Source organism: Sturnira hondurensis, unplaced genomic scaffold (genome assembly GCF_014824575.4).
Source record: "Sturnira hondurensis isolate 20B ecotype Veracruz unplaced genomic scaffold, ASM1482457v3 Scaffold0007406, whole genome shotgun sequence".
NCBI classification, from domain to species: Eukaryota; Metazoa; Chordata; class Mammalia; order Chiroptera; family Phyllostomidae; genus Sturnira; species Sturnira hondurensis.
The window spans coordinates 12036705-12052185 of NW_028080037.1; the positions used below are offsets into that span (position 1 = coordinate 12036705).

The following is a 15481-nucleotide window of genomic DNA, read 5'->3' on the forward strand; positions in this document are numbered from 1 at the left end:
TCGGCGTACAGATGTTCATTAAAGTATCATTTGTTACGGTGAAACCATCCAAACGGAAATGGTTGATGGGATGCACAATATAGACAGACCTGGATTAAAATTTTGGTTCTTCCACTTTCTAACTTGCTAGCTAGCTGTGTGACCTGGCCAGCGAACAGCTTCTCTGATATAGGTAGCTATAGACCTGAAAATGGGAGTTAAAGATATGCAGACACATACTGGAAACTATAAGTAACTAGCCTCATTGACTCACAATGTTTGTTGAGTAGATAAATCACATGAATTAAAACATCTAGAACAGTGTGAAACCATGCTTAGCACATAGTAGTTTCTCAATAAAAGGTAGTTACTATTCATGCACGTGATAGAATATATGGAAGAGGATTTTTAATGGCATGGAAATATTTATAAATAGAATAAAAGAGAGGTTCAAAAATCCTGAGTCTGACCTCAGCCAGGAGTTTAGAGAGAGAGAGCAAGCGGACCAGAACAGAGAGAGGGAATATACTAAAATACACCGTGATGCCCTGGCTGGTGTAGCTCAGTGGATTGAGTATGGGCCTGTGAACCAAAGGATTGCGGTTCGATTCCCAGTCAGGGCACATGCCTGGGTTGCAGGCCAGTTCCCAGGAGGGGACTCGTGAAAGGCAACCATACATTGAAATTTCTCTCCCTCTCTCCTTCCCTTCCCCTGTAAAGGTAAATAAATAAAAAATATTTAAAAATAAAAAAATTTTAAAAATGAAATACACCGTGAAGTGAGACTAGATGACATAGACTTTTTTTCCCCCATAATTTCCTCTAAAAAGAGTCTATTTGAACTCCTAAAGCCCCTGCCTTTCCTCTGAGGCTCATGAGAATTCTTCGGTCATTGGACAGAGGTGCCTTTTGTCCTGATTCTAAGGACTTTTACAGGTGACAAAACTATTTCTAAATCTCCATGGTATTGCTGAGGCCAACTTTTAAAAAGTTAGCTGGCCTGCAGGGCAAGGTGCTGTGGGTTGGATGCCGCAGAAGCAGACGGACGGAGGCAGAGGTTCTTGTACAAGTGACTTCTTCAGGGAGCGCTCTCAGCAGTGACAGGGACCCCCGGAGGGACAGTTCTACAACGAAGCTGTCCATCATCCCACTGCCCGATTTCCCCCTACATTTTCTCCTGGGTTGTGGAGAGGGTTAGCGAAAGCCATTATTATATCTGAGAATCATTTAGGGAGCTTGTTAAAAAGGCAGATGCTGGGGCCCACTCCTGGGAGCCCATTTCTGAAGGTCTGGGTGGGGCCCGAGGAATCTGCATATAAAGTCATCATCCCGGGAAATTCTGATGCAAGTGGTCCACGGACCACACTCAGGAACCTTGGCCTAGGAATTCAGTAAATGGTAGCGATCTTTCCACTCACTCCTGACCTTGACCCTTTCTGTCTCTGCTTTCCCAGGGTGACGCTGTATGCTGAGTTCCTTCCCATGAAAGCCAGAGCTAAATGTATTTTGCTGATCGAGGTAAGGAGGGTGGCTGGGTTTCTGGAGAATTCTCAGTGTCTGGCATGAGGTTCTTGGGTGTCTTGACCCTCAGAATAAGGAGCAGGGAGTTGAAGAAAAATAGAACAAACTCGGTATGCCCAGACTTAAATGGGTCAGTTATGTTGGTTTTGACACGGCTGTTTGGAAATACGGATAAGTGCTTCATCTGGCAAGAAAATTCAGTCTGTCATCCCTTCGGGAAAAAAATGGCAACTGGCAAGTAACATGTCCTTCTTGAACTGGAAATGGCTTTTATCTGAGAGTTAGCGCTGCATGGTACCGTTTGAGAGGACCAAACCCCTGCTTTTCGCCTGTATCATCCCACTGCCCACCTGTGTCTTGTCTGAGATCGCCATTCGTGGCCTCCTCTGGGGTCTACCGGCTGCCCTAAAAGTCTGTTGGTCCAGTGAGTCCTCCCAAGCCCTCTTTCTGCCAAGGTCCTGGGACCCACTTTCCAACCATGACCTGGAGGCTCTCAGGGCAAACTCACAGCTGGCCAGAGGCCCTTCCTCCACGGAGTGTCAGAATGGTATATTCGTCCCTGCTGGACACTGACGTCCACAGTGATAACTATGATGCCACTTTGACCTCCCTCGTTACCGTGATGACACTGACAATATTGATCACATCAACCCCAGGGCCCAACCTAACCATCCTCACTGCACCCGACCCTGACAGTCAGGATGGTTGTCGGCTGGTCCAGATGGACCAGTTGTTTAAATACTGAAATGCTCATTCTGAACCCTGACTACCCCTCACCGCCTGACACCCCGTCCTCCCTTAGGAAGCCCCCAAGAACGCTTCCAGATCCAGCAACTGAAGGGTTATCTTCTGGCACTGTCATGGTGGGGGTGGACCAGGTGTGTGGCCAGTGTCCATTCCGATTGTTAGTGCTACACCGGTAGTTAGACAACAGGAATGGACTGTGGTTAGTGTGAGCAAAAGGAGATTTGGGAGGGCTCTGGGGGGGGAGGGGCCAGAACTGCTGGGATAGCCGAAGGAGTGGTGTGGGAGTGGACAATGATTTGGGGGTCAGGGTCGCAGCAGAAAGTAACATACTCAGATTAGGAATACTGGAAGAGGACTTCACAAAAGGACTATTTACAATGGCCTTGCAGGGGTGTTATTGCCCCAGGCCTGAGAGGGCAAAGGGAGGGAGTAACTGGTAGCTGAGAGAGAGAGAGAGACAGAGAAAGCAGAGAGATAGAGAAAGAGAGGAGAGAGAGAGAATGAGTGTGTGTGTGTGTGAGAGAGAGAGAGAGAGAGAGAGAGAGTTAGTTAGTTGTGTGTCCAGGAGTGCTGATGGCAGCTGTAACCTTCAGCTGAGGGACATAGCCAGTCCATGGTGACCCTGCAGAGAGCAAGCCAAAGGAACAAGCACCCAATCTCTCTCCCCTTTTGGGCTGCTCCCAGCGGGGAGCCAGAGGACAGGAGCCTGAGGATGCCAGGTGAAAAGGGTGAAGAGTGACTGGGAGAGGCAAACAGAGACCATGCAGCCCCACGGGGAGGAGGCTGTCCTGACAGAGGGGACCAGAGCACTGCTGGGCAGGGGAGACGAGGTCAGTGGACAGAACCCAGCGTGCCCACTACCATAGTGACCTCGCACAGTATCGAGCATATTAATTCCTTAACCAGAGCTGCCACAGCCCACACTCCAGTGGGCGCCATGTAGGTGTCATAGATCGTGGATGGCACTCTCAGGAGATGGGTGACATGGTGGCTCTGGACCACCGATATAAACCACAGGGAAAGTGATGGCCATTTGGACCTTGCTGACCCCAAGGACCCGTTACCCATATGGATGACCTTGTCTACAATTGCTGGGAAATTGCTCACCATGTTGCCCAACGCCGCTCCCATCACTGACCCCTGTTCTTCTGCGCCAGGTGTTCTGGGCCATTGGGACGGTGTTCGAGGTCATCCTGGCCGTGTTCGTGATGCCCAGCCTGGGCTGGCGCTGGCTGCTCATCCTCTCGGCTGTCCCGCTCCTCCTCTTCGCTGTCCTGTGTTTTGTAGGTATCCTGCAAGAGGTCTCAACTTTTGCCACGTGACCTCCTGCTGTTCTCTGTATTTTGATGGGGAGCCGCTAGAGAAGGGCACCAAAGCCACCTTTTAAGGTTGTTTTTTTTAAATCAGGAAATGAGACAAAGGAACCGGGCCTGGGGTTAGGCTCAGTATGCGTATTGGCTTTCCCCTAGACTGCCAGAAGGTTCTTCAGGGTGATGACAAGGGAAGGGGGCGGGCACCTGGGCCCTACCGCTCCCTGCAAGGTCTGCTCTTAAGGTAACTGTGTTAGAATAGTCGGGGCTCTTGAGTTGCAAGTGACAGAAACCCAGTTCGACTGGCTTGAGTAAAAGAAAGAGGTAGATACCCAACAAAGGAGCAAATATTTGCACAGCTGGGCCCAGAAGCTCCGATGACCTCCCTGTCTCGGCTCTGGATAAACTCCCCCACCATAAGATCACATGACACACTAAATCATTTCACATATAGACCACGTGCATGGAGCACTTTAAAGCCAGTGAGCCCCCAAATAAGCCTCGAGGTGGGTAGATCTCATCTACGATAAATAATATAACTCCTGGTAATGACAAGAGGTATTAGTAATTACTGAGCATAACTAAGTAGCAAGCTCTTCACATGCATTATTACATTTATTCCTCCCAGTAGCCATTGGGGGTGGAACTGTGATGAAAACCTGCATTAGCTAAGATAGTACCAGCTGCTGTAACACATAAAGCACACACATTCAGTAATTTAACACAAATTTCTCACTCACTCAATAGCCCAGAATGGGTGCTCCAGATTGGCAAGTGCGAGTCCCAGGCCAGGTTCCTTCTGGGTTGTAGCTCCGTCATCCTCTAGAGCTTTGGAGTCATCCACATGCAGATTGGGGAGGGGCAGGTGGAGAGGCCCATTCATGGCTTAAATACCTTTGCCAGGAATATTCTGCTCATACACCATTGGTGAAAGTATGGCTCGACCTAGGGTCGAGGAGGAGGGGTCCCGGGAAATATAGTTCCTGGCTGGGCTGCCCTGTCCGGGGACAACTCTGTACTGTTGGAAAAGGAAGCATGGATTTTAACAGACATCAGCAGTCTCTACCACATCCTCATTTTACTGATGAGGAAACTGAGGCCCAGAGAGGTTGACCAACTTGTCAAAAGGCACACAGCAAATAAACAACAGAACTAAGTTGAACCAGAGCTTCTGACTGCAAGTCTCACACTCTCTCATTTCACAAATTGCTGGTGCTTCATTTTGCAGAAACATACTTATCCGGTCCCTTGGGGATTGGACTCTCTTAGGCCTAAAGGTCCTTCAGATTTCTGTCTGTCTCTTCGGCTGAGCTTACGAGATGGTGCTGAACACCGGAGAGGCACAGTTTCTTGAGAGCTGGGGATGATGGTAGTGGTAGTAAGACTGGCAGTCTTCTTTGTTGTCTTTCCTTCTGTTTTTGGTGGCAGTCATGTCTTCATTCAGCCTGTCCCTCCCTGGAGCTCTGACAGAAGCACCGGGCAACAGGGGCAGCAGCGGCGACAGCTCCACTGACCCATTCCGGGCACCGGGCTGAGCACGCTGCCCGGGGCCTCCTGTTTGACCCTCTCAACGACCCTGAGAGGCAGGATCTCTGCTTAACTCCATGTCAAGAATGAGGAAATGGAGGCCCAGAGAGGTCAAATAGTTGCTCAGGGTCACACAACCCACACACTCAAAGGCAGAGCCAGGATTTGCAGTCAGGCCTCTGGCTCCAGTGTCCCCACCCTTAAGGTCCCCAGGCGCAGATGGGAGTGAGGCGGGAACCCCGCTAACCTGCCACGCCTGGCTCTCCTGCCCCTACAGTGGCTGCCGGAGAGTGCGAGGTATGACGTGCTGTCCGGGAACCAGGAAAAGGCCATCGCCACCCTGAAGAGGATAGCGACCGAAAACGGAGCCCCCATGCCACTGGGAAAACTCATCATTTCCAGACAGGTCCGCTCCTGCTCCACCGACCCGGTGGCGATCGTGTCCGTGTGTGTGCAGGATCGCAGGCGAATGTGCATGGGTGGGGCACGTGTGTGTGTGTGAGCACGGATGTACATGGAGTTGGGGGAGGGAGGGTGTGGGGGGCGAATCCTGCAAGGACAGTCTGGCAACTCCAGTCTCGGTGTTTTCACTGCCAAGTCCTGAAAGTGCCACCTGCAGAATTTAGCCAATGATTACAGAAATGTAACGCCGTGCGCACTAATGGATCCCGTAACTATTCCCGCTTCTGCTTCACTTTTCAGCGCCGATGAAGCCTGATTAGCAAATGTGATTGATCGGTAAAGGCTGAACAATAAAACCACATTAGAGAGTGTTGTGATAGGCCTACAGCCAGGGCGCCAAACTATGCTGGGAAGACATCCTTAATGGATGGTGCCGACCTCCAGCGGCGGCAACACGGTCTGGGAGAAACGCCGCAGTCAGAATGTATGAGTGCGTTCCCTCTGCTTATGCGCAGGCGCACCAAGCACGTTGGGTGAAGCCTGTCAGATTGAAGGCTGCGGCCCCTGCCGTCGTCCTTGCTAAATACCCTTAAGCAAACCACAGACCCTACAAGGAAATTATCTTTCAAAGTAAAATCATATTTCTGATTATTTTTGTATAATGTAAAAAGAACTGAATGAAATTTCAGCAGATAGAGAGGAGCTGTTTTTGCATAGTCCGAGGATACTGGCCAGAAGACGCCCCGAACCCACTTCAGGCAGTAGGATGGTCCAGGAAGGCTCCAAGGAGGTGGTGAATTAAGGACAAGAAAAAAGAGGAGAGAAGGGCTTTCCGGAAGCAGACCAATTTTCCAAAAGCAAGGTTTCCTGAATTAACTTGCCAGTGTCTCAATTTACCATAAACGTGTTTTGAGGATCGTTCTTTTTCAATATATTTAGTAAATTGGTATATATTTTCTCTATGTACATATTAACACATTAGTTCATCAATATATTCTCTCTAAATATTCCTAAATATAGTCAATAAATACACTCTCAAATATATTCAAAAGCATATTTAATGAATCTGTCTTTTTATTGAAGAATATATCACAAAAATATTTTTATTCATGAAGGCAATACTCAAAGACTAAACCTCCTATGGCCTCTAATTTTTCACTTATGTTTAAATAAGTAATCATTTCTGAAATTGCTGCTAACAAAAATATGTTCATTAAATATATCTAAGAAGAATATAATCATAGAATAAATATATTTTTAAAAGACTATTGTAAGGCAAAGATTTGACAAATTAGCAAATTATAAAATTGGTAAATGGGGCATTTAGCTCATCAATCTTTTGGCAAATGGCTTTTAAGTGACTGTCACATCAATTTTTGTCACCTTGGGGACGAGACGTGGTATGGTTGGACACCCCTTGGATGGGTTTTCTGCTCACTGGGTCCACAAAATTGCCTGAGAGGTGTCAGGGGTCCCGAGCCTGAGGGGTCTGCTTCCCAGCTGCAGGATTCCATTTTGGGGTAGGAGGTTTGGAACGTCTCCGTCCTTCAGAGTCAAGCCTCTGGAAGTTGCAGGGTCCTGGCTCCAGGGGCCAATTTGGCTGCGCTGGGCTGGGGGTCTGAGTACCCAGCCCACAGGAAACCCTCCTCTCAGCCGTGGGCTGGTGTCTACCAGCCGGCACCCACAGGTCTGCACCTTTTTGTCTCAAAACAGGAAGACCGAGGCAAAATGAGGGACCTTTTCACGCCCCATTTTAGATGGACGACCTTGTTGCTGTGGTTTATATGGTAAGAGCCATTTCTCAACACGTGGATCCCCTTCCTCTGTGCCCTGTTCGGGGTTTTATTGTAACACAAAGCCCGGAGAACTTTTTTATCTCAGGCAGCCTTCGCACACGTCACGAGTTTGAGCGTCCCGACCTCTGTCTGATCCAGGTGTCACCTGTACGATTATTTTCCTAGTTGTTTTTCCCCCTTGAACTGGACTCACTTTTTACTCAGATAAATGCTTTTGAAAAGGAAACTTTATATGTCTCCTGTAAAGAATAGAGCCTTAATTTCAGCCCATAGATAGAAGGCGCTTTTAAAGATAAATACAGTAAAAAGTGGCCAGGTTGATGGTTTGCCAAAGGCGCCTAGTGGCTTGAGAGATAGACAACCAGACGGACTCATTAACCTGAGCAAGTCATCATTTAAGACTGGGATACCATCGAAAGCACTGAAACTTAGAAAGGAAAAATATTTTTTCACAAGATCGCCTATTTATGCCGTATCAGTTCCCCGCTCCGCCCGCGTTGCCTTGGACACCACCAGTGGCATGGGGCCCCTATTTGGGGAGCTCCCGATTTAGTCAACATGGGCATTCTTAGAACTTTCTGTTTTGATCATGTTCTACTTTTCTTCAATAACAGCCATTGGCAGGGGCTGCAGGGGTGGCCTTTATCTCCCTAATCAAATTCCAGCCGTTCTTTCAACTCTACCAAATCGTGTGCAGAGCGTTAACAGTGCTGGCTGGGCTACGGCTTCCTGCTTTATTGAACCAGTCCTCACTTTTCCAGCTCACCTGTGAGGAGAAGCGCTCATTCGTGGGGGCGTGTCGGTGAAAGCAGTCAATGTCAGAGAAGGGAAAAGATTTGCTAATGTACAGAATCGGGCTCCATTCATAGAACTGCGTACACCAACTCTGCCTCCACATTCCTGAGAGCTGAACTGACTCACCACACATTTATCAAACACCTACTGTGTGCCCACTGTAAAGGTGGAGTCTGTAGGATGTTTAAAGAGAGTGTGGGACGGTGGGTACAGAACTGAGGGTATCTGTCTTTGAGTGCGTGGGATTCTGTCGGGCCGACACTATTCGAATACGGAAGCAATGATCAAGTAAAGGTTCATTTTGGAACTCTATAGAAACCAGTAAATTTGCTAGAACCTATGGTAACCCAGGGAAATTGATCACTGGCATCCGATGGTGACTGAGCGCCCACCTACTGTACCGTACTGTACCGGGTGAGAATGTTCCAGTCCTACAGACTTGAGTATTCTGCTTCCTGGGACAGTCAGGAATTCATGAACTGTGTTATTCTGATCTGAAGTTCTAGTGACGTCCACAGACTCCACACTTTTACTGGACACACAGCGGGCGTTTAATAAACGCTTGCTGCAGTCGTTGAGTTAGCTCTCAGGAATTCAAAGAAAGAGCCGAGTTCTGCTGATTACTAAAGCTTCTCCCCCTGCCCCCACTTGCCTATCTAGGTCGACCAGACAGACCACCTCAACCCAGAAGCCCGGACAGGTGTCTGTCCTGGGCTTTCTTCCAAATTTCTGTCCCCCCCCCATTTTCCTCCCCATTNGGCGTTTAATAAACGCTTGCTGCAGTCGTTGAGTTAGCTCTCAGGAATTCAAAGAAAGAGCCGAGTTCTGCTGATTACTAAAGCTTCTCCCCCTGCCCCCACTTTCCTATCTAGGTCGACCAGACAGACCACCTCAACCCAGAAGCCCGGACAGGTGTCTGTCCTGGGCTTTCTTCCAAATTTCTGTCCCCCCCCCCCATTTTCCTCCCCATTGCCAGTTGAGCAAACAGCCTTGTGGGTCTGTGATATAATACAGTTCTTGCTCTGGCAAAGGACATAGGATTAATTCTCTTTATCACAGCACCGTGGTTGGTCCCTGCCACCCACCTGCTCAGTGGCCCCAAAGGCCCATCGCTTTACCTCTCTTGCTTCCCTCCTGGCAGGTTTTCCAATGCGTTTTCTTACTATGGATTAGTTCTGCTCACCACGGAGCTCTTCCAGGCAGGAGATGTCTGCAGCAGTGAGTATTGCGGCCCTGTTTACCAGCCCCGCTGCTCCCAACACACGCTGTCCCACAACCCGCTGACACACACACACACACAGCCACACACACGTACACACTGCCGCCCCAGGCCTGCCCTCATCCGGCCTCCCCTTATCCAACTCCTAGTGACGTTACCCCACAAACTCCGGGGAGAAAACTCCTGCAAAGTCTGAGCACAGAAGATCTGGGGGCCGTGGGTTGCAAGGTGCTCCACAGAAACCTGGACAATCTTGTGGTTGTAGAAGTGACCTGACAGCAGAGCCACAGTTTTTTTTCCCCCCAATGTTTATTGATTTTTAGAGGTGAGGCGAGAATGAGAGAGAGAGAGCAACATCGCTTTGTTGTTCCGCTCGTGGACACGCTCATTGGTTAGTTCCTGTGTGTGCCCTGACCAGGGGTCCAACAGCAGTCAGGATGGCGTGCTAACCTACTGGGCTTCTTGGCCAGGGCTAGAGTCACCGGGAGTGCAGCGCCGAGTCTCACTGCTGTGACCCAGGGCAGCAATTCCCCTGTGCTCGTTAAGCCTGAGAACCAGGTTGGATCTGAACGGCCGCCACACATCAGAATCACTTGGGGGAGCTTCCAAACACTGCCAGTGCCGGTTAAACTGTGCCCAGACCAGTTTAATCCACATCCCTGGGGCGGAGTCCAGGCATGAGTGGGTTATGAAAGCTCCCCAGGTGATCCTATTGTGTCGTCAGAGGTAGGAACCACCGGACAAAAGGAATGAATAAAAAGCAAAGTCTATTATGCTGCTGCCTGGGCTTCCAAACCATTCTGTCTTTAAGAGAATACTAACTCCCCAGCACTGACCCCAGGATGGGGGAATAAAGGGATCAAGTTCTCCCTTGTCTGCAGGATTTGCCCAATTATCTTTTTTGTGTTAAGCGTCTTTCATCTTAGTTCATAGTTGTGTTTTGTGGTATAAGGATTTATTGAGGTGGGGGAGCCACATCTCACTGGGGGGTGTGGGAGTCTAAATGAACTGCTCTGCTCTAGATTGGGGTTTGGTATTGATGGACTGTAAATTGCTGAAGCAAAGCAGAGGATCCGGTGGAATGTTACAAAGCAGGGTTGGCACCTTTTTCTATAAAGGGCCAGAGAGTAAACAGGCTAGGCTTTGTGAGACAGACGTGCTGACACTGTAGCAGAGAAGTGTTCAGAATGAAAAGCATCGCTTGTGTGCTCATAAAACCTTTGTGAACACAGACTCGAACTGTCATTTTTAGGCCAAGAAGTGGTATTCTTCTTTTGGTTTAAAAAAAAAATCATTTTAAAAGGTAAAAACCACTCTTAACCCTCAGACCAGGTGGAAACAGGCAGGAGATCAGATTTGGCTTCTGGGTGATAGTTTGCCAACCCCACTAAGACGCTCTCTCTCATCTCCGGGTGGGAGAGTGATTCTGTGGAACAAGCCCACAGCCAGAAAAACCAGGGAACCTAAGTTCTAGCGCCATGTAGCTGTGGGACCTTGGACAAGTCAAGGTCAAGTTATATTCATTCCTTCAGTATTTTCTTGGTTCCTTCCATGTGCAGGATATGGGACATGTCAGTGAATACAAAAGACAAATATGCCTGCTCTGTGGGCTTCCATTTTGGTGTAGAGAGAGGAAAAAGACAGAGAGAGAGAGACTAGCTTAAAGCAAATTAAGTAGTGTATTGGAAGGTGATCGGGGCGTTAAAGGAAAAACTTTAAAGAAAAGAAAACTTTAAAACAAACTTTAAAATTGAAACCGGAAGAGTTGGTGTTTGTGCTGCCTGTCACTACCAGAACCGATAAGTAGAGACAAGGATTGGTCTTTACGGCACTTTATTCAGATGCTGACAATCCGAGGAGAGGGCGGGTCGCGTACCCTAAAAGCCATCTTCTCGTGCTCTTTCCCCGGCACCCCGGCCAAATCACACACAGAGAAGAAGGCGTGGGGAGCAGGATGGTGTGATTCGAGGCTCTGTACATGGCTTGTCCTCTCTTCCCGTCTCTCCCACCTCCCAGTTTCCAGCCGGAAGAAGGCAGTCGAGGCCAAGTGCAGCCTGGCCTGTGAGTACCTGAGCGAGGAGGACTACATGGACCTGCTGTGGACCACCCTCTCTGAGTTCCCAGGTGAGGGCCGTGTGGGTAGTAGGAATGGGGCAAGTCACATTGCTCCTGGTGCCGCCTGGAAGCAAATCCCATTTCCGGGGGCGTTGGGGATTACTCTCTCAACTCGGAGCTGCAAATTGTCAAGAACTGTGAAGGGGCTGAGATTTTACTCTGCTCAAAGGCTAGCAAGTTAAGCTGCCCAGTTTCATGCATGCTGGCTGAAGACAAGAGACTCCTGGGTCAGAGACAAGAGACTCGTGGCACAGTGAGTAGCAGGAGGGGCGCACTTGGGTCAGCCCTCCTGGCCCTAAGCCCCACGGGGAAGATGAGGAAGGCGCCAGGCAGATATTACAGTACCAGGCATTTGCAACCCAGCTGCGGAATCTCAAGCTTCAGGAACCAAAATCTTTGATAATGGGCTGCCGGGAACCTGCCCAGCCTTCGTCCCGGAGACGTCATCTTTATTATATTGGACAGAAGACAGACATGCCCTTTGCTCTGGAAGAAGACTGTATCTCTATCTCCCAAGGCTATTTCTATAAAAAAACAACCTTGAAAGGATCGTCTGGAACAAAAGGGCAGCTAATCCCTCTGCTCACAAGATGTAGAGAAATACGAGAGACCAACGGAGCATTGCCCATCACCCCCCATCACACTGGCAAGGAGGAGTGACAAGTCAAAACTCCAAACCTGTACATACAGCAACAGTGACCTGTCTTTTTCCTTTAGAAGAAATAATGATTATTATAATAATATCTAGCATGTTTTTTTTTTGAGGGCTTACTGTATACCAGGTACTGTGCTAAAGGTTTTACAGATAAGTTCTCATTTCATCTTGTGAAGTTGTATCATTATTCCCATTTTACAACTGGAGAAACTGAAGCCCTGGAGAAGCTGTTCCTGCAACTCGCTGCTGCCAGTATCCTTGTTTCTGTGCCCAAGGGCTATCTCCAGGGAAGTGGGAAGCCTAAAAGCCGGCAAAGTGAGGGCATTAACACTCGGGAACAGACTTCAACTGACGACTGAAGGAGTTGGTGTATCAAGGTGCCCCGGCTGCCTCGCCCATCAGGCAGGCGGATACTAAGGCACTGGCTCCTGGAGTCCTCCCGTGGAATTCGGCTGTTTCAGCAGCAACCGCCCACAGTGGTAACCTGCTGCATAGGCCCCTTCATTAGGGGCTTTCCTTCCCTGTCTCACTTTCTCACGCCCCCTACTGGCGCTTCCTTGGACGACCTGTCCAGTCAACACTTTGTACATGCACCCTTGCCCCAGAGTCTGCCTCTCGGAGGCCCAGCTGAGACACTGTGCCCCTCAGCTGCTGGAGCTCAGGCCCCGGGGGCCCACCCCAGGGCTCACAGCCCTCACTCCTCTGCTACCCCGTCTTGCTTTCCTCCTAAACCCTCTCCTCCTGTAGCTGAGGAAGGAAGAGCAAAGACTCTGGACTTGAACCCAGCGCAGCCAATTGCCATTTCCGCAACTTCAAGCACTGCCCCTCTCTGTAGAAGGATCTAATCCTTCTACAACTCAGAGTCTTCTCCTTTATGATAAAGGAGATAAAACAATATGATCGTGTCTATTGTTTTGTTCTTTGTTTGGGTTCACCGGCACGTCCCAAGTTCCTGGAACCGTTTCTGACACGCAGCAGACACTCAGTGCGTAGACTTGAATAAATGTGGAGAATGACATCATAGGTGGCATTAAGATAAGAGATGTAAAAGTGCTTGACCCTCATTTAATTATTATTATTATTAATGATAATAAGCACTATCTGTACTGCCTCCACAGAGGCCAGGAGTGTTCTTTTTATTTAATGTCATTTTATAGATGAAGAAATTGAGGCTCAGAGAAGGCAAGGGACCAACCCAAGACCACATGGCAAGTGAGAGGGCAGATGAGGCCTTAGAACCCAGGTGTTTCTGACTCCCATCCCAGGTGTCCGCTGCCTGGATTCATGAATACCACTGTCCAGGTTCCCCTTGGTGCCTACATTAGTTCTCTGTTACTGTGTAGCCGGTGACTGCAGGTTTGGGGGGGGGGCTGCAAACAACCCGTATCTATCACAGCTTCTGTGGGTCAGGAGCCCGCGAGCGGCTTGCCTGAGTCCCCAGCGTAGTGTACGTATTTCACAAGGCTGCAGTGGAGGTGTTGGTCCAGGGTTTGCGTCCCATCTGAAAGCTCATCCTCGGCGGGACCTGCTCCCATGCGCACGCATGTCGCCATTGGCAGGATTCAGTTCCTCCAGGGTCGTTGGGCTCAGGGCTTCACGTGCATCCCGTTCCTTGCCAGGTGGCCCACCAGGCAAGCACATGCGAAGCAACCTCCCATCGCGTTGGCCGTATTCTGTCATTCGAAGTGAATCTCCTAGGTCCTGCCCACTCTCAAGGGGATTGTAGAGGGTGTGACCATCAGGAGGTGGGGGTCACTGGGAGCCACCGCAGCAGCTGCCTGCCATGGTGCCTGCTCCCTTCCAGGTGTCCTTGTGACTCTATGGATCATTGACCGCCTGGGCCGCAAGAAGACCATGGCTCTGTGCTTCGCTGTCTTCTCCTTCTGCAGCCTCCTGCTGTTCATCTGTGTTGGCAGGTGGGTGGTGATTTCTCAGGTCATGGTCAGTGGCTCTTTGGGCCTGCGGGTTGTGCGTTGCATCCCCTGGGGGTCCCCTGAGGGATTCCCTCCAGCCCCTCACTGGGACTGAGGCTCTTGGCTGCCTCAAAACTGGCCGAAAGGTCAGGCTCAAAGTTGGGGAGCCTCAGATGGGTCTGGGGACAGGAAGGCACTTTGGTCCAGGGTTTATTCCAGTACCATCACATTTACACTCCACAGTATCTTCCAATGACATCCTGCTGATGGACGTTTAATTTATGTATGGGTAAAAAGTGTTCATTTGTTCCATGGAAATCTTTTCAGTAGGCCTTGTTTTATAACCCCTTTCTGGTTCAAAATATGGAAGGGACCATGCCTCTCTTGACCTGTGAGAGGCCCCGGACAAAACCTGAAGAGGAATCTGTGGAAGGTTTGAAGATATAGCTTAGGTCAAGAAATGTTGATGTGCTGAGGTACTTATGGGGACAATGGAACAGAAGGTTGGGGATCAGGAGTCCCCTAAAAGTACTGAATGGAAGTTTACTTTCCCTGGCTCAGCTGTTTCCTGGCTCAATACCTGCCGCACTGGGTCCTGGCCAGACTTCTGATTATTTACATCACTTCCCCCCAACCTGGCCCCCAAGCTGAGCTCCGCAGACGTTTCCATCTCTCAGCCCAGTGCTTTGGAGAATGACAAACAAGCAGGCCAGTTAGAGAGGGCACTGAGATAGAAATACCCACATGCCTGCTGTATCAGGGCATGTAGAGTAGGGGTGAGTGTTGCCAATTTCTGGGGGGTAAATTCTGCCTAGGCAGCTAGGACTTTACCGAAATGAGCTGACAGAACAACAAAAAAGCCTGTTCATTTTATTTTTCTTTCCCTAGAACTATGCTCACTCTGTTACTCTTCGTTGCAAGAGCGTTTATTTCTGGAGGCTTCCAAGCGGCCTATGTTTACACGCCTGAGGTAGGAGGGGTGCCAGGGAGCAGCGGGATGGTGAGGGAGGGGGATCTGTCTCCAGCAACACCCAGCCTGGCCTCCTCAATGTGAGATTTGTTCTCGGGTCTGAGTGACGACTATGAAGCCCTTCGTTATTCCAGGCTATCTTTCTATACTTTTCTTTCTGCTTATAAAAGCTTCTGTTCAGTGTAAAAGTTCCAAGTGATGCAGAGCTGTGTAAGCCAGAAGTTCGAGGACCCCTCACTTCCCTTTGCTAGAGACATCCTTCTTGGATAGGTCGGTGTACATTCTTCCAGGTTTTTTCTAAGCATCTATTAATATATGTCAGCGCGTGTGTGAAATGAGTAACTGAGCAACGGAGGAGAGTTTCATAAAGGGCCTAATTACAGTGGCGTGGGCAGGGCTTAGGGAAATTACACAGTGACATAGCAGCACTGCAGCGCTTACCTGGGGGTGGAGGTGGCTGGGGACACTGTCACCCTCCAAGACCAGAGAAGGGGTGTTACAGGGTCCCAGGAGAAAGTTGTGTAGAGACAAG

At 49.4% G+C, this 15481-nt stretch overlaps 1 protein-coding gene across 1 annotated transcript in view; it reads left to right on the forward strand.

The window, feature by feature from the left end:
* Positions 1 to 15481, forward strand: part of SVOP (SV2 related protein) — a 52344-nt gene that overhangs the window by 31212 nt on the left and 5651 nt on the right. Inside the window, exons 7-14 of the mRNA XM_037052334.1 lie at positions 1434 to 1497; positions 3405 to 3530; positions 5362 to 5490; positions 7200 to 7273; positions 9219 to 9295; positions 11313 to 11420; positions 13871 to 13982; positions 14868 to 14949. Coding sequence (XP_036908229.1) covers positions 1434 to 1497; positions 3405 to 3530; positions 5362 to 5490; positions 7200 to 7273; positions 9219 to 9295; positions 11313 to 11420; positions 13871 to 13982; positions 14868 to 14949 — 772 coding nt within the window. The remainder of the gene's footprint in view (positions 1 to 1433; positions 1498 to 3404; positions 3531 to 5361; positions 5491 to 7199; positions 7274 to 9218; positions 9296 to 11312; positions 11421 to 13870; positions 13983 to 14867; positions 14950 to 15481) is intronic.